General features: G+C 39.4%; 2 protein-coding genes across 2 annotated transcripts in view; one reads left to right on the top strand and one right to left on the bottom strand.

Moving 5' to 3' along the window:
* CAPN3 (calpain 3) overlaps positions 1-4,524 on the top strand; it is a 34,344-nt gene extending 29,820 nt beyond the window's left edge. Inside the window, exons 21-23 of the mRNA XM_087722142.1 lie at positions 38-154; positions 1,039-1,097; positions 3,149-4,524. Of these exons, the coding sequence (XP_087578268.1) occupies positions 38-154; positions 1,039-1,097; positions 3,149-3,175 (203 nt within the window). The 3' untranslated portion in view covers positions 3,176-4,524. The remainder of the gene's footprint in view (positions 1-37; positions 155-1,038; positions 1,098-3,148) is intronic.
* A 1,754-nt stretch (positions 4,525-6,278) lies between these two features.
* ZNF106 (zinc finger protein 106) overlaps positions 6,279-24,069 on the bottom strand; it is a 53,616-nt gene continuing 35,825 nt past the window's right edge. Inside the window, exons 12-22 of the mRNA XM_087722136.1 lie at positions 23,939-23,994; positions 22,408-22,553; positions 20,761-20,895; positions 20,139-20,255; positions 19,410-19,601; positions 18,874-18,936; positions 17,140-17,259; positions 12,292-12,363; positions 10,654-10,725; positions 9,114-9,260; positions 6,279-8,324 (exon numbers count right to left, since the gene is read on the bottom strand). Coding sequence (XP_087578262.1) covers positions 8,268-8,324; positions 9,114-9,260; positions 10,654-10,725; positions 12,292-12,363; positions 17,140-17,259; positions 18,874-18,936; positions 19,410-19,601; positions 20,139-20,255; positions 20,761-20,895; positions 22,408-22,553; positions 23,939-23,994 — 1,177 coding nt within the window. The 3' untranslated portion in view covers positions 6,279-8,267. The remainder of the gene's footprint in view (positions 8,325-9,113; positions 9,261-10,653; positions 10,726-12,291; positions 12,364-17,139; positions 17,260-18,873; positions 18,937-19,409; positions 19,602-20,138; positions 20,256-20,760; positions 20,896-22,407; positions 22,554-23,938; positions 23,995-24,069) is intronic.

The raw sequence follows: 24,069 nt of genomic DNA, 5'->3' as shown, positions 1-24,069 counted from the left end.
TCTCCACCAGGACCTTCTCATCTCTTTCTCTCCTCAGGGTTTCAATTGAATAACCAATTATATGACATCATTACAATGCGTTACGGTAACAGAAATATGAATATAGAATTTGACAGTTTTATCTGTTGTTTTGTGCGACTGGAAGGAATGTTCCGTGAGTATATTTCTTTAAAATGCCTCTATCTTGCTATTCCATGCCAAGATCCCAGAGGGTTTTTTTTTTGGGGGGGGGGGGGTGTTAAGAAAATGGAGTACATAACCAGGGAAGTCTACAATGCTTTTCATCACAAAATAGTTTTGGCAGCCTAATATTGCTAGTTCATTTTGTTCATGTATGTATGCTATCCATGGTACATCAGAGAGCAAACTAGCTTTGCATCACCTGGCTAGCAGCTAGCAACATCCCGGTGAAGCTGTTTCATAAATAGAATCTGATGGTGGGACATAGAGTCTTCCAACTGGATTTCAGCCACTCTTCTCTTCAACCTTTCTTTCTTTGAACTTTAGACCTTGCAGCTAGAGCTTCCTTGTCATACGTCGTATAGGAACTAGGAGTCAGCAATGCATTTATTTTGGAAGAAGAATCCTAAAGCAAAGATTTTCTAGTCTATTTAGCTACTTTAGCTCTTGCATCTTGAATATTACCTGGCAGTATTTGCAGAAACAAATATCATTTCATTAGACTGTTTGTTTAGATAATTCCTATAGGCATCTACTTTACAAGCAAGCGACTCTAAACTGAGTCCATGTTATCCACAGGAGAAATCTACTTGTCTAAACTGATTTCTCTCTCAAATCTCAAGGTCTCCAAAGCATCTAATACAAATACTTACAGCTGATCGTTGATGGTTATGCAATTCTGTTATATACGTGAAACTATCTGACTGATTGGTACACAATAGCTAGGAATTTCCTATTAATATTTAAATGATAGTTAACAATATTGGGAACAAATAATATGTTCTAATATGTTGTATTTACTGTTCCAATTTCTTGGCTTCCTATAGAATGATCTTCCTTATGTTTCTCTCATGTTAGGTGCATTCCAGGCCTTTGATAAAGATGGAGATGGCATTATTAAACTGAACGTCTTAGAGGTAACTATTGATGTATTTACTTAAACTGATAATCATGCCATTTTGAGTAGTTTACAAAAAAAAATGTCCATAGTACAATAATTAAAAATTCATAACAAATATTTAAATTTTATTAAAACCAGAAAATAAACAACTCTCTGAAGGGTGGGGGGGGGGGTATCTTACCTTTCTTCTCAAAGGCCAAGACAGCGCAAGTCTAATATCTGCTGGTAAACTACTCCACAATAGAGACCACATCAGAGAAGCATTTTCTCCCCCTTCTCTTAAACTGTATGAACCCCAAGGGGTAAGGAACAGTTTTTCCAAGTTGTTCACATATAGTGGGTCAATTATTGAAGGAGGTAGATTTTCTGGTTCATGTATGATAAACCATGTAAGACTTCACGTCAAAAATCAGTATTTAAATTGCCCTCTGTTGGCAGCTGATGCAGAGCACACAACACAGATGAAAAGCATTCATGGTATCTAGCGATAGCTAGCACACACGTTACTGCATTCTTATTCATTGTGGGTTCCGAGTTGCCTTTAAAAACAGCCCTATCTAGAGCACAATGTGGTAGTCCAACTGGGTTTGAATGAGAATATGAGTTACTATTGCTCGGTCCTTGGGTAGGGTCACAAGTGATACATCAGCCATAGCTAGGCAAAGGTGCAGGAGAACTTGACGACTTGCTCTCTTAGAGGGAGTACCATTCCTTCAAAGGAAAATACTAAACCATGATGCACAAACAGCAGTTCCAGGTTCCTTGAGTTCAAATGTTTCTTCTCAGCCATACCCTATTGTTCTTTTGGTGTGCTTTTTCAAGTTAAATTTGGACTGCTTCTTTTGTTATGAAGTGTCATACTCAGAAAATAGTACATTTGATGTCTTTAGAATATGAGTATTCTAAGGAAACCACAAGTACTTCCTTTCCTCAAGTTTATTCATATTATTGATTTGGGCAATAAGTAATCAAGGGCTTGTATATCATCTAGGATAAAATATGCTTAGCTTATCTAATATAGGGACTCTTATTTCCTTGCATCTACAGTTTGAGAAGGCTTATGAAATCCTCCACAATGTTTATTTACAATACAAAGATTTACTCTTATTGGTAGTTTTCCTAATAAAAACAATTCATTAGAAAAAAAATCTGATTGGCCAATGGATTTTCCCATTCCTTTTGACTCCTTGTACTTTCCCAAAACTTTAAAAGGAAGTAGAAATTATAAGGAAGTAGAAATCACTCAAGGCTGCATAGATTCTTCCAAATGTCCTTGACTGTTATTTGGGAACTTTCATCATAGCAGAAATGAAATTTCTTAATAAAGGAACCCATTTTAAAAGTCGTCATTTTATATTGCTGCTGTAAAGTGCATAAAAGGCAAAATAGTTTAAGCATGGTGCTCATACAGTTTTGAGTACAAGTTCAAGAATATCTATTTTAAAAAGCAGATGTATTAGGTTTATTCTATAATGAAGGTCTATTATCTATTATTAGCTCAAATGCTTTAGATGAATTAAAAAGATAAATGGAAAATCGGTCGATAAAACAGGATTTAATATTGAAGTTTAAGTATTCCAAAACTATCTATATCTACCTGTAAGCTAGTTTTTGAGTTCTGAGCTTAGCAAGACCTATTTAGCGTATCTAGTGTTGGGCTATATATGTGTCTGAAATCATTTCAAAGATAGTGACAACTTAATTTAGCTTTAATAGTATGTATTATAATTTATTTTCAAGGTAGCAAAAAATAAATGTATTGTGATTTCTATGTTCATACTTCATAGCTAATTGAGCTATGAATTAGAAAGGACATACAGCCTTGAAATGCAGTGTCATTGTAAGGTTTAATACACCTGGAAACCCTTTTTGGATATAAGTATCTCTGAGTATGGGAATAGGTGTCAACAAACAATTTTATAGTCTCATGCTGAAAATGTTCAGTTTGTATTTTAAGTCAATTTCTTTACTGGGTTAAAGGGATTTGCACAAATCACATACTGTAGTTTTGTTTTGCATATTAAAAAAAAATCCTATTATCTTACAATACCCGTTTTCTACTTCCAGTGGCTACAGCTCACCATGTATGCCTGATTATCACTTATTTTGCACCTTCTCTTGGATTATTGACTTAATCAGCCGTCATTCAGTTTCAAGACACTGATCTCTTGCACATCTTCCTCTTAAAAATTACATGGAAAGGAAGTATAAATGGAAGTATAAATTCTGCAGATTTATGTTCAAGGAAACAGCTTACGGAGAAGTAACAAAAGCAGTGAAGCATCTTGTGCACAAGAAGGGTATCTGCTCTCCTGATGGAATCAACTCTAGATGCATGAGTTTCGTTGCAAATCAAAATTGTTGCCTTACTTTGAAACAGCACCTCTTCTTACCATCTGGGACATTTAGGGTGCAGCAGAACAATTTATTCATATTAAACACTACAACTTGCCAAAATGTGGTTCATTTAAGTAATTCAACTTATTTGAAAATAACATGACTCAAAACATTTATCTAAATTATTTTTATATAATTTTGTTATATGTTACATCAGTTATTATTCCTGTAGCCAAGCTTCCTACAATTAGGCCCGGCAACAGAATATATCAATGTACACAGATGAAGTATTAAACAGGATGTATTAAATGACAAGATAGATGGTTAAATATTGCGGCTGAACTAGGTGGTCCTCAACCATTCATTTATAGCGACCAATTGACATTACAACAGCACTGCAAAAAAAGTGACTTTCAACCAGGCCAAGCACTTAAAGACTGTTGCACCACCACCCAAAATCATGTTTTCCCAATTTGGGTGTTTGGCAACTGGCATGTATTTACAATGATTGCCATGTGCTTAAGTCATGTGATCACTGTTTGCAGCCTTCCCAACCAGCTTCTAAGAAGCTAAGTCAATAGGAAGCTGGGTTCGCTTAACGACCATGTGAATCACTTAGCTACAGTGACTAGGCTCAACAACCATGGTCATAAAATCAGGTGTGACTCACTTAGCACCATCTCACTTAGCAATAGAAATTATAGTCCCAATTATGGTTGTTAAGTCGAGGGGCTACCTGCAATTAATTTTGTTCCTAGGCTGCAGGAAAAACATTTTAGCTAAATTATAAGTTTGTTCTGGCTGCAACAAACTGACAGATTCAGGAAGTCTGGGTTCTCTTACAGTAGAACTTTTATAGAAATCTGTATTGATATATAAACAAGACTTCTTTTATAAGAGGTTTTGCACATAGGATTAACTGTGATCTAGTGCTACGACTACATTTGTTTGGAAACTGTATTCCTTATCCCATTTTTAAAAATGCCATGCAAGCAATGGTTCCATTGCTAGGAATAATATGGCAAAAGTTGCATAATAAATAAATGAGATCTCTTTCACTGGATCTGCTGTGTTAAAATTATGAAAGAATATTAAAAAAAAACCTGTGAAAATATGCTAGTTGTAGATGTCCACTTTTTTAACAGATGCTTGTACGGATTTGTAAGAACGATCACTATCCAATATTTTTGCTTATGTTTAGAATTGTGGTTTTGGGAAGTTGACCTTTGAGGTATGTGGAGTAGCTAGGTAAAAACAATGAAGCAGGCTTCATACTAAAGTTTTGTTGTTGTTTTTTTGCTATACTTTAATTTAGAAGCCAGAACTTGACCCTCAGCAATTTTAAGACTTCAATTCCCAGAATTCCTCAAAAGTAAATGACATATTTAAATTATTGTGAAGAAAATGAATAGACCACACCACATCTCATTGGGATAAAGTAAATTTATTTTGTTTTCTTTTGGTTGTTATCTTATCTAATTCACAGCTTTGTAGCAAAAAAGGAAAGACTAAATCATTCACTGAAACAAACGGAGAAAAGATGTTAAACAGTTATAGCATAGTAGGTATGCTATTTTATCACCTGGTATTTCTGCAATTACAGGAATCTGTTCATGCCTTAAATGATGTGTTATTTTAGACCTTCTAGCTGCACAATACTATATGGAGCACCTGCTTATATGTTCTGTGGAAACCATTCCTCACAACTATAGATTATCTAGGAAATTCAGTGTTTAGAGCAAGTTAGCTGCTGGCTGCCTGAATACTAATTCTTAATGTATCTGTCTTTGAAGATATTTGCACTATGAAACACATATCCCCAACTTGCATTTAAAAAGAAGATAAAATGTCATATGATATATTTTATATCTAGTGTGATAAGGATGCAGCCCTGACTTTTTAAGGTGGGTGCTTTGCCACTTTATTAAGATGTTATAGCTTTTATGTTTCAATCCACCGTAGCCTAGGTAGTGTCTCAAAGGGCAAATAGAAGCTGGGATACTTGCAAGTGTTCTATTATTTAGTGGGACAAAAATGCAACCAGCCAAATACCTGAATTCTATGGTAGCTGATACACACAAGAGTCCTCCACAGCAGAACCATGAATGTAAAGAAACACATTCACCACACACACACACACACACACACACAAAACTTAATGGCATTTTAAAAAGTGCACACCTCTTATACTGAGGAAATATGTTGGCATGCAGTCCAAATACATTGCATATGCAACCTGCAACAACTTACTCAGACATCAGCCCAGCACGCAAAATTAAACATTTCCCACACATTTCAATAATGCACTCTGCGATTCACTCTGGCAACTTCATTTCTATCTCCTTTCTTTCAAAATAAATCTCTTCTAAAGATAAAGTTAATATATTTCTGGAAATAAGACAAACACCTGCAACCTTCCAGAACATGACAATCTTCAAAGTACGCAATCTTGATGCATCCGCTTTACCATTCTACCAATAATCAGAAAACTCCATTTTGCCCTCTTTGCATCAAGATTTCTATAGAGCAACCTAAAGGAGCATGCCTACATTTCCAACTAAAGAGGTATAAGTACACAAAACAACCTCAAACCAAACAAATAACCTGAATCGCAAGAGAAGATTTCACATTCCACATGAAAGAACTGTGGAGCTTCAGCACAACACACTTAAGGAGGAGGAGTTTAACTTTCTAAGTTATGTGCATGAAGCCTCATTTGCAACTATTCTTCTCATTAAGAAAAACATATATTATAGAACAAACTAATAATAAAACTTGGCCACGCTTTTATTGCTGAACAAGTTTTAATACAAATTATGAAAGCATTCCAAAACACACTCATCTTAAATGTGCATGCGCGCACACCCAAACATACATACAGTACTAAACAGTAAAAAACACAAGTCATCCAACTTATAAATCACTTGCAATTACTGATGTGCAGACATTTAAATTATTGCATATCAAGGCACCATCCTCTTCCAGTTAAAATACTGAAAAAGAAACTTGAAGAGGATGCAAAATTAATATTCACCCATTCACATAACTAATAACACACTCCATATATTTTTCTTCACAAAAATACTTCTTGCCTCTGTAATTTAACTTCAAACACATTCAGTTAAGAATGAGCTATATTTTAAAATGTCATTCGATATTTGGCTGTCTACAAAATGAAAGTTTTTGCAGCCTTTCAAATAAGCATTTGACGGTTTCCTTCAGTCTGTCTGATTTCAGCTGCCAACAATGTCATGAAAAGAGGAGGCACTATTGCACAGAAATTACACGCAGGCTACAGAAGATGTTCTAACAATAGAAGATAACCAGTGAATTGTTCATTATTTCTGAACATGGCAAAGGTCAAAAGAGGGGACCAGAATCAAAACATCTTCAAGCTATAGGAATTATCAAGAAATCATGTAGAGCAACTTCCAACTGGTTTGTTTTTCCAGCTGTTGAAGTCACTAAGTTATACATTAATTACCTTTTATTTTTAAAGGTTGATTGCAATGCTTCTAATATGTATATATTGTCTGGTGTAATTAAGCTCACAGTCAGATACTGCTAGACTAATAATGAGGTTTTTAGCTTTTCTGTGGAAGAAAAACCAGAACTGAAGTCACAAACACTAGATGAAATCTAAATAGGGAACCATTTTCTGAATACCGCAAATTGCAGCACAAAAACTTTCCCAGACAGCACTGACCATATACACATTTCTTTCACAAACACATATGCTATTTTTCTGTCAATTCTTGCATTTGTCACGCTGCTTAGTTTTGCTCCCTTAAATGACAGCACAAAATATATGCAAAATTCTCAGCTTCTGCTTAGGTTTTAAATCTTTCCAGTATGTGCCCAACAGCTTTTTAACTTGCAATTATAGGAATTGAAATTTAGTCAGTTGCTGTGAAACAAGATGGTTATCAAAAACACAGGATTCTCACAGGCTTAGCTGGATGAAGCAAGTTAACATTCACTTACTTCAAATGCCATAATGGTCATAACGTAAAATTCTCAGAATCAAAAACACAGTCCCAATATTGTGGCAAGAGAGCACTGGGTATAAACCTATCCAAAAATGTTTAAGTTATATTTACTGGTGTTTGTATTATGGTGCCTGGAACTCTTAAGATAACTGGGAAATAACAGTATGTTTAAGAAACAAGTATTTTGCTGTCTTAACAGTATGTTCTCTGCCACGCTAAGATTCTTTGGCGCCAAAGCATACCCATAAAATCAAATACAATTGTGATTAATTGATTTCACATTTTAAACTGAAGCCACAATATAAAGTAATTCAAACAGTGAGCCAATTGTTCATTCCCACAGCAAAATATCTCAAAGATTTCAGTAAGGAAAAAAAAATAAGGAATTCAACGATCAGATGGTATTTCTAACCTGAATTCAATAATGTTTAGATTAACATTAAAATAATCCAAACTCAGAAACATACATTAACAGGGGATCCTACATATAACATGAAAACTGGTGATTAAAACACTTACATGTAGGGCCCCAAATTAAGTATAAAACGTTACTCTGAATACCAAGTAATAGATAAGCCCACTGCATTTATTTGCACAGTGTAAATATGAGGGAAGGTAGATTCCCCCCCCCCCCGCCAACAAGTGAATGGTATGAACAATTATTTGGTATGACTCTGTCATTCCTTTCTCTACAGAGCTGTGAATAGATCCTGTCTCTGTAGACAAAACAGAAAAAGGTGTGTGTTCTTTTTTCCACTCCAATAATGAACAGGAGGAAAAAGAAAAGAAGGAGGTGGACAAGGCATGTAAAATTACTTGTGTATAAAAAAATACTTCCCAATATGGGAGGCTGAAAAATGTCATGAGTCAATCTTGCTATCATCCTCTGCGTGCTTCTCAATATGTCCCACCGCATCCTAGAGGCAGAAAGGAAACAGGATTGATTTCAATTGGCTCAGATTTTTATACGTCAACAACCGCACATCAATGATACATTCCAGGCCAGGGTAAATCCAAGATTTAGGACAGCGCTAGTCAGACTTCAAATGTTCTTATTAAATTTTTAAGTTTTTAAGTTTTAACCAGCATGTTAGAAACATCCCCATACTCTTAACTGACCAGCTTTAGCTTTAATTCGATTGGTCTTTGTGAAATGTTGTATGATATGTTCAGTAGTTATTAGGTGAACTGCTTGGTACAGTAATGTATGTATATCACCACTGTGTAAGTAATATTTATGATAGAAAAACATCTTATAAGGCAATCCGATGAAAGGCTGAGAAGAATAATGATGATAGAATTAATGCTGGTGGGCAAGGAAAGAACAGAACAAATAGGGGGAAAAGGGGGAATCTGAAGGGAAAATAAATATGTCAACAGCTAGTACATTTTTTAATACTTTTATAGTTGCAGACAATAGAATTGTAGATCAATGCCCTTAAACTGGTTTCTTTTCCAGTTACTACTATCAAAGAACCAATAGCAGAGTAACAAGGACCCCAGACATTTTCTATCACTATGTCAGGAATAGAATTTCTTCTCATCTTACGACACAGTGGCAGCAGGACTGCCAATTGTGCACCTCTTTTTTCCCCTTAAAAGACGTATTAAAGTTTTTGTAGATTGCTCTCTTCCCAAGCTACAAGAACTACATTCCAAATAATTCCTTCATCTTTCACCTTTTATCCAATTTCTTTGCTACATACCTGTTTGGAACTTTTCTTGGAGGTGAAGAATGCATCACAATTTTTCCAACGACACTTCAGAGTTTGAAAATTCGGATTTGTGTGGTCATTTAACAAATGCTGTTTCAAGTGGTCCACAACTCCAAATATAAGTGAACATCCATGCCACTGATAAGCAAAATAAACAAAACAGGGAATGGCTGAAAGCTAGTGGAGACATTAACAATGTAACCATTTTTCTGTAGTTCATACATGTAAGAAAGAGGAAAAATAAGAAAATACTAAACTAGAGGTATCTTAATTAGCTTGATTTAGTAAAAACTAGTTCTGTAAAACCATAAAACAGTACATTCATTCATTCATTTTTGTCCACAGCCTCCCTTCAGAAATTTTTCTCAGCATCAACTCTGAAATAACTTGGATTGAGAGAAAAGTGGCTGACCCCAAATCATCCAAGGAGCTCCCAAGGTCTCCTGGGTCTTACAACACCTTAACCACCCTACTGCACAACTCTGTATAACACAACGATTTTCAATCCTCCATTGACAATGCAAGTATGAACAGGACTGAAGTAACCAAAACTGCAAAGACCACTTCAGTCCACCTCTAGGAAAAAGAAGGGAGTCAAATGATAAACTTGAAGTTTTAGGGTTGTTTGAAAGATATACTGACATTTATAGTTTTGAGTTTTCTCAACAGAAACCTGGCAGCAATTGTGCCAAGTTTGTTTCATCCCTCTAGGACACTACAGCCAAGGTCTTTGCACCTTTCATCCAAACAGAAAAACCACTTCATACAATTATCAGAGATGGACACTTTCTGCTCCAGAATACATTATATGAAGGAACTATGATGTTCCCTCATGCTGAACATGGGAGAACTGAGTGACCAATTTCTTGTCTTCTCAAAGTACCCATATTAACATAAGGATTGCTTGAAGGGAACGGAGACCACACCACACCTGGTTTGTCTCCATTGAGAATAAGTATCAGAAGCTCTACATTTGTCCAGAGGATTCTACCAGGAAGAGTGTTGTCATTACAATGGCTTCATGACATATATATTGTCTGAAAACTATACTAGTGAAGAGAGTCCGGTTTCCATAAGCTTCCCAATGGAGGACATCTAGGGATAGGCAGGTGGCCCTCGGCATCTTTCTGAGCCTACCCCCCAAAAAATACTTAGAATGGCTGGAGTCAATATTTTCAGTCATTCTTAAACAAAGACTAAACTTAAGGGTTTAAAAACTATTTGAGATTGTTCTGGAATCTGGAGTGAACTAATTGCTTTCCATAATAGGTAAATAATTTGATTCAAACTTGGCTTAGAGTTGATTTATAATATCTGATACCTTATGCCTAGCCTGCCTTTTAAATGTACAAATCAATCAACCAAATTTGTTATAGTTGCCCAACTCCAATTTTAACTGTTTCAACTATTTGGTTTTGGTGACATTTTTATCCTATTTATGTTATATTTTTTGTGGATTCAACAGATTTCAAATATTATGAACAAGTACATGAACTTCAGAGTCTAAAGAGCAAAAGTATTTTTTCTTTACCCAACAACGATAGTTCTGCATCAGGTTCAGCCGCACTGCTTGGATACTACCATCATAGCAACCTGTGTAGATCTGAAAAGAGGAAAAAAAAGTATTATAGAATTAAAAGAATAAAAAGACACGAATATACTGAATGGAGTAGCCACTTGTACTATATTTAAAATTCTACTACGATTAGAATATTTATTTTCTGTACAGTAGCTTATATATTTTAGTGATAAAAAACAAAATGTTGAAATGAATTCTATAAACTCCTTTATCACTCAGTTGGATTAAGGGAAACAATTCAATTAGTGCATTGTATATTGAATATATGAAGTTTTTTAAAAAACTTTTTTAAAACAGCAAAACAGCTAGTCTATGTATGAACACAAAACCTAAGGATAAACTGTAAAACTATTTTGCAAAAGAAATCAGTAGTAATGTTTAGCAAACATACATTAATATGCAACCAAAGAATGCAGGATCATTAATTGAATAAAGTCCCTCAGTTACACTATGGAGTTATTAAATTAAGTGCTGTAACTAAACGTGTTTGAGTGGTGATAGTCTGTTCCTGGGAAATCATTTTTTGCATGCAGTCAATAGGATAACAAACTATAATGATGCCATTCAGGCTATGGAGACATTCTATGTTAAGTACCCAATTAAAAAATGTAAAAAAGACATACATATGCCCAGAAATCTTACCTAGTTACTTAGACTGTTGGTTAAACTAGAGTTGCTGTGCTTCTCAGATTTCAGTTGGTTTAGTCATCTCAAATGTTAAAGTTTATTCAAAAGTTATCTGATGCTTTTCACAGATTCAAAAGAGTTGGGTAAAACTGTATTATTTTATCACAGTTTAGTTGTTTTAACAAACAATCCAACTGGGATACTTTTTAATAATAGCAATAGCACTTAAGACTTATATACCACTTCACAGTGCTTTACAGCTCCTGTAAGCGGTTTACAGAGACAGCACATTGCCCCCAACAATCTGGCTCCTAATTTTATAGACCTTGTAAGGATGGAAGGCTCAGTCAGCCTGAGTCAGTCAGATTGAGGGAACTGAACTGTTGGCAATGTGAGCTGAGTTAACCTGCATTCTTACCACTGCACTATAATGCAGGGGGAAAAAGAGTACCAAATTTACATAAATAATACTAAATACTCTCCAGATTTTCTGGACTCCCACAGTCCCTTAGCCCTGGCCCTCTTGCAAAAGCAGATAAGAGTTAGGAGTCCAATCCAACTGCAGCGCATTAGATTGGCTTCTTCTGATCTGTGAATTTACTTCTGTCTTTTGTTAGAGCCTGGCTAGAATCCAGAATACTCCTCTTTATGCACATAGAGAATGCCAGATGATTGGTTGATGTTCTTAAATCTAAGATACAAATCCCTGTTATCTTCCCCCAGGTGATAGAAGCTCTTCATGGGGTGCTCTAGTGGGTTTGAAGACATCTGGCTCTTTGGATACAACTTCTAACAAATTCATAATTGCTTCACAGTCTTATTTCCCAACCAGAGGGAACCAAGCATGAAGTAACTTGCAAAATGCTATCTACAAAGCAAGCAAGAATAATGATCTAATTCTGGATAGCCATAATCATAAGAGGAAAATCCCTAATATTATGGAAAGAGAAAACAAAGTGTTACCATGCTCTTATGAATGGTCATGCACATAATCATATCCGAATGTCCTCCATAGACTTGTAAACGATCGTGAGACTTGGTGGAAAAGAGAGGGGAAGAATAAAAACCTTGTCAGACATATGTAATAAGCCAATGAGTACATACCTAAAGATTTAGTTACAGTAAACTGCATGTAAATAATATAAGAAAAACAAAAAAGCTGCTTTTTTGTCCTACGATACTAGTTTGCTTATTTTAAATACTCGTTTCCAGCCATAGACTCTCCCAGATGAAAAGTTATCAAAATGGGGTGTTGGTTCTTACCTGATATGCCCCTTCTTGAGGCAGGTGGAGACAGCAGTCATGCATGGCTTAACTCAGTAACCAATAGAACTGAGTCTACCAAAATGATGTCATCGCCTCAAAGGAGTGTCCTCCCGCTTTTGTGATAAAAGAGATAAGTAGACTGCTGTGTGTTAGTCAACTGCTTTCAATCCTCTGAAACCCCAGCCTAGCTCCAGAACTCCCTCTGCGAACTAGGCCAGGAACCAAAGGGTGGGGATGACCGCTGTCTCCACCTGCCTCGAGAAGGGGCATATCAGGTAAGAACCAACTCCCCATTCTCCAACGTTGGTGGAGACAGTAGTCATGCATGGGACGTACCAAAGCTGGGCGTGTCCTCGGGTGGGAATGACACTGGGCTAGGAGCTTGAAGAAGGAAGAACCTGTTGAAGCACCCGCCGTCCGAATGCCACATCCACCGACGCGTATCTGTCCATCTTATAATGGCAGGTAAAGGAATTGGGGGTTGCCCAGGTGGTCGCCTTGCAGATCTCTTCCACGGAGGCCTGCCTTGTCCACGCTGCTGATGTAGCCGCGCTGCATGTGGAATGCGCCGTGATGTTGGATGGAGGCATGAGGTGACTTGCCAGGTAAGCTCTAGTTATGGTTGACCCAATCCAGCGCCCAACCATAGATGGAGAAGCCTTTAGACCCTTGTTTGTGGGGTGGAAAGACACAAAGAGTGCTTCGGTGCACCTAAAGATGGCCGTCTTGGCAATATAGATCTACGTCTGACCTGGGCCATTTGCGTTCGAGACTGTGAGAGGGATTAGGGCAAAAGTTCGGTAGAGTGAGATCTAGAGACCGATGAAAGGCCGAATTGACCTTTGGAACAAAGGTGGGATCAAGTCGAAGGACCACGCAGTCTGAGTGAAAGGTACACAAGTCGGAACAGTTGGAAAGGGCTGCCAATTCTGAGTCCTGTCGTGCAGACGTGATAGCCACCAGAAAGGTTGTTTTCAATGTGAGGTGATGCAGGGAGGCTGACCTGAGAGGCTTGAAGGGTGGTCCAGTGAGAAAGTCAAGGACTTTGGTTAGATCCCACGAGGGGAAGTGGTGAATGACAGGAGGGCAGAGATTAGACACGCCCTTAATGAAGTGGCGTACATGAGGGTGCAAGGAGAGAGGTTCATCCCGGTGAAGAGAGAGAACCGAAGAGAGAGCTGACACCTGTTTCCGTAAGGTGTTGGGCACAAGTCCTTTATCTAGTCCCTGTTGCAGGAACTCCAAAACCTGGGGAATCGAAGCTTCCAGGGGCAAAACCTCTCTAGAAAGGCACCATGTGCTGAAAGTCTGCCACGTTGATTCGTACATTCTATTAGTGGCCTGGCATCAAGAAGCCTGAATAGCTTGAATTACCGAGTCTCAGAAAGGTTTGCCACCCTCAAGACTTCCCGCTCAGCCTCCATGCAGTTAGACGGAGCCAAGATAGGTTGGGATGGTAGATGGAACACTGGTGAAGAAGGGACAGTATCAGGGGAAGACGCCACTCTGGGCCCACTGAGAGGTTGACTAGGTCCGCGAACCATGGACGGCGCAGCCAATGGGGGGTGAGTAGGGTAGAGTAGTTCGGGCTCTTCCTCTATCATATTCTAAATGACCCTCTGTATCAGGGGGAAGGGAGGGAAGGCTTACAGGAGACCAAGATCGAGGATTGCTCTCCAGCCCCCCCGAAGACTTTGGCAGATCCCCCTATGGGGAGATCTTCCAGGCAGTCACTTCTGCCTCTTGTAGGATCGGTTGGTATTGTCCCTGAATGACTTTTTGGGCTGGAATCTCTAGTTGTTTCTGCCTGAACTGTTGGAAAAGGAAGGGCCCTGTCTGGGGGGAGCCTGACGTTACAGATGGGAGTTGGAGGAACCCCCATCCTGACCCTGAAAGGGCTGTCTGCGATAAAAGGCCCTCTTGTTTCTTAGTGGAAGACTGCAAGACCTTCCACTTATCCTTGGACTCTACCAATAGAGGATCTAATGGGGCCCCAAAGAGAAGGGAGGAAGAATAGGGAGAGGAGGCTAGCCTCCACTTGGCACGGGCTTCCGCCTGCCACTGCTTTAGCCAAAGCAGGCGACAGGTGGAGATGGAGGATGCTATGGCCTTGGACGCAAAATGGGTCGCGTCCAAGGAAGCATCTGCAGTGTATTCTAGAGCTGCCTTTATTTTGATAATATCCCTGCAAGCCCTAGAATCCCTGGCCGGGAGCCTCATTTGGAGTTGCCTTAGCCATAAGAGAGCAGAGCAACTAAAGAACAAAGCAGAGGTACCCGCCCTAACGGCCCAAGCCGAGGCCTGGTGACTCTTGACCAGAGTTTGTTCTATTCACTTGTCTTCGGGGTGAAGAGCCTCCTCGGGAGCTGCTGAGGCTGTGTTAGGAGAAGAAAGGCCAATTATAGGTAAGTCGATAGAAGGTACCTCTAAAGCCTTGGTGAGTTCTGGTCCCACGTTATACAGGGGCTTGTCCAAGGTATTGGGGAGGGGACCTGTACCTGGTGATGCCCATTGGTTCTGGACCACGTCTATGAAGACTCTGGGAGACAGAATCACCTCCTTTTCCACCTTAGACTGGATGAAGAGGAGGTCAATAGTGTCCGCTTTGTCTGATTCCATTCCTTGAGGTGCTTTAGGGGAATGGATGCCAGTGATCCTCTCGGCCTTAAAGAGGAGAGAGCGAAAGACAGCAGGTTTGAACAAACTGACAAATGCAGGTGGGTCAGGGGGAAGCCCCTAGTTTTCCGAGAGATCTGAATCTCTTTCTGGACGTTCCTCTTCTCCAAAAACCAAAGGGTGACTGGACGTGCCAAGGAGCTCATGTGATGAAGAAGCCGAGAGATCACCTCCCTGCGTCTAGAACCAGAAAAAGAAGCAGACCTGCATGGAGTAGAGTGGTTAGAAGACCTATGTTTAAAGGCAGCTGCTACGCCACATTCAATGGCCTCAGATAACTTGTCTGCCATGCCAGGTGAGTAAGGTGGCAGGGAGGAGGGGAAATTTCCTCCTGGTAGAGGGCTCCTCATCCGGAGTGATGCTCCTGCCACCCTCAGATTCATCCCCACTGCAGGCGAGATCACTTGGGTCCCTGGCATCCTCAGGTTGAACGATGGATGCAGCAGGGGAGAGGTCATCCTCCGAATCAGACAGGTCAGGAGGAGGACTAGGCTGAGTAGGCCTCTGGAACTGAAATAGATGGGATTCAGTGTGGTTGGTCTTGGCCTTGGCCTTGCTGGAGGAACCTGGGTGGCACTGTCCTTTGTCTGTGGCTTGGCTGCACTCCTATGGGACTCCCTGGGGGCCTTGGGAGAGGGCTCCGTGGGGGAGGCTTCTGGGGCAGGCCTGCATTTGTGGGTCCCAGAAGAAGGGGTCTCGTTGGTGGGTAGAGGCACGTGGCTCAAGGGCAGGAAATGAGGCCATGGTCTGTACTCACAACTCCTTGAAGTGCCCCAAATGGCCACTGGAGATCTTCGTGCCAAAACAAAACGGCCACTGATGCTACATAGCCTATGGGCCGGACGCCATGAGGTAGCCGAGGCTGCAGAATGAGGGAGGGCGTCAAAGTGCCTGTGGAGAGGCTGCGGAGGCTGAGGAGAACAGCAGCGGCGATCCGGTGGAGGCGGGAGCGCTGAGGGGCGGGCGCTTCCCAGCGGTTCCGGCGGCTGCTTTTGGCTCTTTTGTGGCTGCTGATAGCTTTGGCAGTTGCTGGCGGCTTTGGCGGCAGCTGTTGACTTGGCAGTTGCTGGCAGCTTTGGCGGCAGCTGTTGACTTGGCAGCATGAGGGAAAGGCTTGGAGGCCAACAAAGGCGGCAGCGCTGAGCAGAGCCTCCAACGGCTATTGCTGGGAGGCGCTGCCTGCAGAAGAGCCTCTGAAAATGCCAGTAAGCTCAGGAGGCAGAAGCCTCGAAAAAGCCCTGGTGAGTCTCTCCAAAAAGCCCGGGGGCTAATTGAGAGACTTAGCTCTGGGGAGCTATCCACTAATTCTTCCCAATTTGGATGTAATTTAGGTGAAATTTAGAAAAATATCCAATTAAAGGTAATTATAGTATCTACAAAAGTTGAAGAGAAAGCAGTTAGCACAGCCAGTTCGGATTGAACTGAGTCTAAAAAAGAAGGAGGACACTCCTCTGAGGCGATGACATCATTTTAATAGACTCAGTTCTATTGGTTACTGACTGAGTTAACCCATGCATGACCGCTGTCTCCACCAACGTTGGAGAATATCTAAATAACCTCACACGCTTTCAGAATGTATGGCAGGCAATGTATATAACCAACACTGTTATCTCATGGCAGGTAAATTTAGCAGGCAAAACACACAACCCAGCAGCTATTCTTCCTAGAGAAAATTAGACCCTGAAGTCTCTGCAACTCCTACAGGACTTTTTTAAAAACCCAATTCAGAGCTAAAAGAGTTGCTTCAAATTAGATCATGTGAAATATTTGAAGATGAATACACCACTTGGCATCAAAGAGAAACAAAGAATATCATTTACAAAGATAATTATCACATTCTACTTTAAATAAAATCAGCTAGATTTTTACCTGCAACTCATATACTCGAACACACTTGTCTAAACAGGCTGTTACCATCACTTTTCCAAGGATGTTCACAACAGTTACTGCATGGTTATGCCCCTTGTATATCCGTACCAGCTCTCCAGTCTGCAACAAGATCATCAGAATAAATAGGTATGCACAGAGCAAATAAATTAATTGTTTCTACTAGATTCTTACACACTTTCCTTTTGACAACAAAATCTTGAAGAGGATATGTTTCTTCTTTAATTTGTACTGTTAATAAAGTGAGCATTGTCAGAAAGATTGTTAACTCTCTAGCATAAACAACACTTTCATATGGCCACTGGGGATCAACCTTTATGTGTTTTGTGTAAAAGCTTATCCTTATCTACCATCATTCACAAGAAATAAAAAGAGATGCACCTGAGAATTTGTATTCTTCTCTTCCATGCCATTCCTATTCCTATTCCTATTCATTTACTGAATTTGTATACGCCCCTCACTCTACCAAGCAACTCTGGATGGTTCACAATGTCATAATTAACAGAATCAAACAATTACAGGATTAAAACATTAAAGCATTATAGTAAAAACTAATATATTAAAATCATTATTAAAATGGATAAAAAGAACCAATGCATAACTGGGGTGTAGGTGAGGTATTGTATTAGTCTACTAGCCTTCTCCAAAACGGGACGCCCCTATCAGGGTCCCAGGTCAGTTGGCAATGCCAGGTTTTCAGGCTCTTTCAGAAGACCAAAAAGATGGGGGCAGGCCTCAGCTCAAGGGGCATGATGTTCTGCAGCAGAAAGGCTCTTTTCCTTTACCATGCCAGTCACAGTTTCTTGGGTGACAAGATGCAGAGCATGCCCCTCCTGCCTCTTGGCTTGCTTGTGAGTTGCCTGGGATTCACTTATGACCTGTTATCCTCACTTAATGATGGCAATAGGGAGTGTGGCTGGAATTGTCATTATAAGATGTGGTCATGTGATGTTGTACTTTATGACTGCTTTGTTTAGTGATGAGAATACAAGTCTCAATTACAGGTTTTTTTTCCATGGATCATAATATAGGTAAAGGTTTCCTTTGCACATATGTGCAGTTGTTCCCGACTCTAGGGGGTGGTGCTCACCTCTGTTTCAAAGCTGAAGAGGGAGCGCTGTCCGAAGACGTGGTTATGTGGCCGGCATGACTAAATGCCGAAGGCACACGGAACGCTGTTACCTTCCCACCAAAGGTGGTTCCTATTTTTCTACTTGCATTTTTACATACTTTCAAACTGCTAGGTTGGCAGAAGCTGAGACAAGTAACAGGAGCTCACTCCGTTACACTGCCCTAGAGATTTGAACCACTGAACTGTCAACCTTTCTGATCAACAAGCTCAGTGTCTTAGCCACTGAGCGTCCCTTGGATCATAATATAATAATAGCTATTTGATGGATTTCTTCTTAAAATATTGAGATGAAACAGGGCTTGTAGTATATTTTTTAATATAACTGTCTAGTCAAATAAAAAATACAGTGCACAAAAATTTCCTAAAGCAACTAATTTTTCTATTTCTCAGAGCATCTACAGTCAAGATTCAGGTTTAAGTATTAGGTGTTTTTCTCTGAGAACACTTGTTTAAAATTGAATTAAATTAATCTAAATGAATTATCAACACTAATTTAGCAGTAAATTATTTTGTTAGAAATAAAAGAAGTATGAAACATGTCATATTTCATAGATTAAAGTAAAATGACCTTTGAACAAACTTACATGTATGTTGTGAGCATGGACAGATTGGTCACTGGAACCACTGAAGACCAGATCATTCACAACCTTGGAAGATAAAGCCAACAGCCAGATTACATATAATATTTAACCAGAAATACTTCATTCCTTACCAGCTCTCATGTTTAATTGTCGCAATATAATTACAATGAATGAATCACTTCTAGGGAATGAATTACAAACCAGTCTGAGCACCAGCTGCAACAGAACTGCAGTAGACTCAACCAAATTACCCACATACCTAGTCAATACCACAAGTTCAGCTGTGCTTCAAAGTTACTATTATCTATTACAAGGAAGGTTTTTACATCTCCAGATGATTGATCTACAGAGCATCAAGGCCTCCCTCCGAAAACCCCACATCCTCTCCCAGCTGACATATATGTCTCTCATCTTACACGTCCTCAGAACTGATGAAATAGCATCAAGCAACCAAAAAAAAAAAGGTGTTTCATTTACAAGTTATGAATTGTTTCAAATGGCTGCATTTCAATAAAACCGCTTCTTTTTAAAGTACTTGCCTTCATACACAGTACTGTTTTGCTATGACCTTCAAGGGTTCGGAGCAGGAGTCCATTTCGGGCATCTCGCACACTAATTGTACAATCGTAGGATCCCACAATCAGTAGTCGCCGTGCCCCTTCCTGCGCTGTAGCCAGGCAGCTGATTGCCCTAGGACCATGACACTCGAAAGTCTCAAGTTGTCGGTTGTTCTAGCCGGGGGGGGGGGGGGGGGGGGGGGGAGAGAGAAATACAACCGAAACACAAGTTATGGACACAATTATTTCCTTCCAGATCCAACAGCACTAATTTTTTTCTCCTTCTAATTATTTGAATGCCTTCCCATAAATTGCAGATTGCCATATAACTGGGAATGTAAAACAATATTTTTTTTCATTAAGAAAAAAAATTCATTATGGAGTGAATTTCTTTAAGATACACTCTGCTCCATAGCAAATACTTACATAATTTTAATTTTGAAAAGAAAAATTATTCAAAGAAACAGAAAAGTGTGCATGGACTCCTTTCCCAGTAACTACTCCCCCAGGCAAATTGTAGTCTTATGTCTGATTGTGCTTATGCATCAACTAAGCTGTAACTGTGCCAAGGTAGATCTCCCCCCTTGTTTCTTTAACTACGGAATTTGGGTGCAAGTTGAACTTCAAACTTTATTTGTCCTTTTCAGTTATCATGCATTACAGCAGCATTTCTTCTTGGAGATTAGCAATGCTTACATCTCTTATACTGACCTTTATATTAAAAGTGACCACATTTCCATTTGCAAGGCCAGCGTAAAGGATCCTCCATCTACTGTGCAGGCAAAGCACACGCTCATCCAGTTTAAACTGATCAATAAGTTCTCTTGTCTAGCAAGTGAAAAAAAAGTAGGATTTACTAAACTCATAGTAAATAGCCTTTTTTTTCAAAAATGGGCCCATTTGTGACCTCCCAAACCCCCCACGCATCCCGTTTTTGTCCTCCTCAGCCACCAGGAGCACTTTGCAGGCCTCCCAAACCTCCTATGCATCCAATTTTCACCAAAAACAGGCCTGTTTTTGGCAAAAATGGGACGTGCTTTGGGGGGGCGGTTGGGAGGCCAAAAACAGGGCAGTATTGCATTGGTGAAAAAGTTTTTACTTCTGGAAGTGACTTCACATTTTAAGATTCTTAGAAGATGCTTTAGATGCACAGAGCTGAAGAAATATCACACTCCGAAATGTCTGGGAAGGTCTACCTTCCCAGAGCCAATCCATCCTGACATTCACAATTGGCACAGGGGGCAAAATGAATAAATTCAGAATCCAGAATTATAAAAGGCAATGCATTTCCTCCTGGTTAATTAGTTGCATCAACTGTTATCTCTACACTTACCTTGACATTATAGCAATTTATATTGTGATCACTGGAGCCAGAATAGAGTGCTGCATTTTTCCCTGTTGTCTGAATTACCAGGAGGCAGTTGACTTTGGAAGCGTGGCCTTCAAAGACACCCACACATTTCCTGTTCTATGAAAAGGAGAACAAAGTGTGGTCAGGTTGTATTTAAATTGGGATGAACGATTTTTAAGAGGCAGAGATCACCCTTTTTGAAAGAAAGCAAGGACCATGCATGGGATCGTGGGGGTTTTGGTTTGTTTTTAGTTTTATTAAAATTATTTCGGGATGCAACTCTGCTTCTATATATTTCCCACCTCCAAAGCTGGAAGCCATGTCACTAGTTCTTGGCACTTACAATAAAGAGGCAGTTCTTAGAGATACAAGAAATTTAAGATGCATGTGCAACTACAAATATAATAATTTTTGACTTACAACCAATCATTTAGTGACCGTTCAAAGTTACAACAGATCCTTCCAAAAGCTACTTATGACTTGATTTCAAAGTTACGATGGCTGCAACACCTTCCCAAAGTCATAGGAACACATTTTGGCAACAGGCTCACTTTTGTAGCATCCCACAATCATTCAAGTGTGATTTTTTAAATGCTTTTTGCCAGTTTCTGGCATTTATTTACTTTTCCAGCAAAAGTGGATTCAAATAACGAACGTGGTGTTTACTTAATGACCACTCCCAATTTTTTACAAAAGATTGTAAAATTGGTCCCAGTCACTTAATCACTCACTAACAACTGCAATGACATGATTAATTTCAGGCTCGACTACAATTGTTAGTTGAGGACTGCCTATGCACAGTCCTAAACTACCTGCCTGTTCTGTCCCCCCTTCCCGGCTTGTTAACAAACAGCAAGCAGACAAACTTTAAAGGAAGTCTTTTTATCAGTTCTCGGCTCAGACTGGCTTCGAGCCCAAAAATAACATAAATACAGTCTCTGACTAGATAACGGAATGAAAAACAAAACAACTCTTACAAGCAATGCACTTCTCCAAGTGTAGCCTTGAATCAGGGTTACAGGAAACACCAAAGCACTTATCCAAGTGTAAACCACGACTGCTGATTAATCAATGTTGTACGAACCAAGGAACGCACGAAGGAATGTTGACTCCTGCAACTAGGGCGTGGCAGCATCCGTCCTTTTATCTCCAAACCTGCCTCTAACAAGCCCCAGCTGCATAATGAATCTTGTATCCCGAAAAGACTCACAGCAGACATCTGCTGAGTCACAACACTTGCCTAATATTGTCTTCTAGCAAGTCCCACCATTCCTTCAAGAGCTGCAATTTCATATGAACTTAAGCTTTGTTAAGAAAACTTTTGACACCATTTTTTCATGAAAAAGATTCACTAGATTTGATTAATAGCTCCCAAATATTAATTTCTAAAACAGAGTTCTAATAATATTTTAAAGTGTCCTTTGTCTCTCCCCACAAAACTGAATAGGTTTCAGTTTCATCTGAACAGATGTATTTATCTCAAGGCTGTTAAAAGTTGCAGTCTAAAATATATTAAGAGCCCTACTTTTCCATCTTTTCTAATTATTCAATCATTTTAATAGCCCCCAAACTTTCTTTGGGTCAAAGATGTCACAATCCAACTGCAACTCCTTCAGCAAGTCTACTTACCACTAAGTTATATGCACGGACAGTTTTGTCTGCTGAGCAGGTGTACAACACATTTCCAAAAATCTGAATGGCATTCACTGAAGCCGAATGCCCTTCAAATATCCCTTCTGTGGGATCCTCATCTTCACCTGGCTCTGAAGACACTTCTGGCAAATTCAAATCAAAGTTTCCAATTAAACATTCTGTTCATATGAGTGCACTTTGTCGTCTATACTTTTGGATATGGTTAATGGTTCCATTTTGCCTTCCCACCCAACCATTTCTTTTTCCTTGTACCCATTACACATTGCAGCATAGTGCTGTCCACACCCTCTTTAACATGTGCAAAGGCTGCTAGCCTTCCATGCTGCTTCTCCCTCCCAACCCATAATAACCTTCCAAGGTCAGAACAGTCTCCCTTATCTGCCTTATCTAACCCTTCCACTGAGCAACTAATCAAGTTAATTGATGGAGTTGGGAAAAGGAACTAAACTGCAATTTTGTCAAGGAAAAAATACAGTATAAAAAGAGTTACCAACTTTAATAGATACAGTCTGGAACCATACCAGAAAAAGCTTGCTGTCACCACAGGAGAATATTAAGTATGAAGGAAAAAGAAATGGAAATTGATTCCATTGCCAGAAGAGTAAAACTAATATTCTCCAAATACATTCAAACATATGTTACAAATAGGTATAGCCCCAAAATGATTAGCTTTGAACAATATTTTACAGTCCTCTAGTCAAAATGATTACATTAAAGCTCCTCAAAAGTTTACTGAAGCGCATCTCAAGTTAGAAGTTGGTTCCAAATGATTAAATTCCTTGAGTCAAAATTTATCTCAAAGTAGCCTTTGAGTTTCTTCTTCATCTATCATCATCATCATCTTTGTGTGTGTGTGTGTGTGTGTGTGTGTGTGCGCGCGCGTGCGCTCCAGCATAACTCTGGAATGCCTCGAGCAATTTCAACCAAACTTGGTACACAGATGACTTACTCTCTGGAAACAAATACTGTGGGGGTACGACACCTCTAACACCCCTCGGGATGTGTGTTCTGTTACGATACAGCCTGTTGTGCCTTTAAATGGCTTCTACTGTACTGCCATAAAATGACTTATACTGTACAGCGTAGTGGAGTTGCCATTGTTAACAGCTTCATGGTACTCCACAAGGGGGCTCCCTCTGGTAAGGGGGAAAATCCAACATTGGAATTTACATTTGGTCTGGACATTTTCCCCCTATAAATAAATACCCGAACACGCCAGGTTATCAGTTAGTACATAGATACAAAAAAATAATAAGTAATTTATTGGATAGAAGAAAGAAAGAATATTTAATTTTCACCAAACAGACCAAAGGGCAAGCAAGAGATATAAGAAACCTCAAGTTAAAGTCTCAGGGGAAAAAAATAGCATGGATATTTTGGAAATTTCAGAATATTTTTAAGTGCATAATTATGAAGCAACTGAATTCCAAGAAACTACTTCATCTCTCCTCCAAAAGACCTTATACTCATTTTGCTATTAAGAAAACCAATATGCAGACACAGGTACCTGATGAGGTTTTTGATCCTCGTAATGATGATAAAGATGTCTGAGTCTCAGCCACACTATAGGAGAAAAAGAATGCCACTGATAATTTAAGTAGTTTGGGGGGGGGGGCACCATTACAAACACAATACTAC

This window comes from Thamnophis sirtalis, unplaced genomic scaffold (genome assembly GCF_051295495.1).
Source record: "Thamnophis sirtalis isolate CommonGarterSnake01/CBP01778 unplaced genomic scaffold, rThaSir2_p1.2 scaffold_1, whole genome shotgun sequence".
In the NCBI taxonomy this organism is placed as follows: Eukaryota; Metazoa; Chordata; class Lepidosauria; order Squamata; family Natricidae; genus Thamnophis; species Thamnophis sirtalis.
Note: the sequence above shows the minus strand (reverse complement) of the source record. Positions and strands in the feature narration are given on the sequence as shown.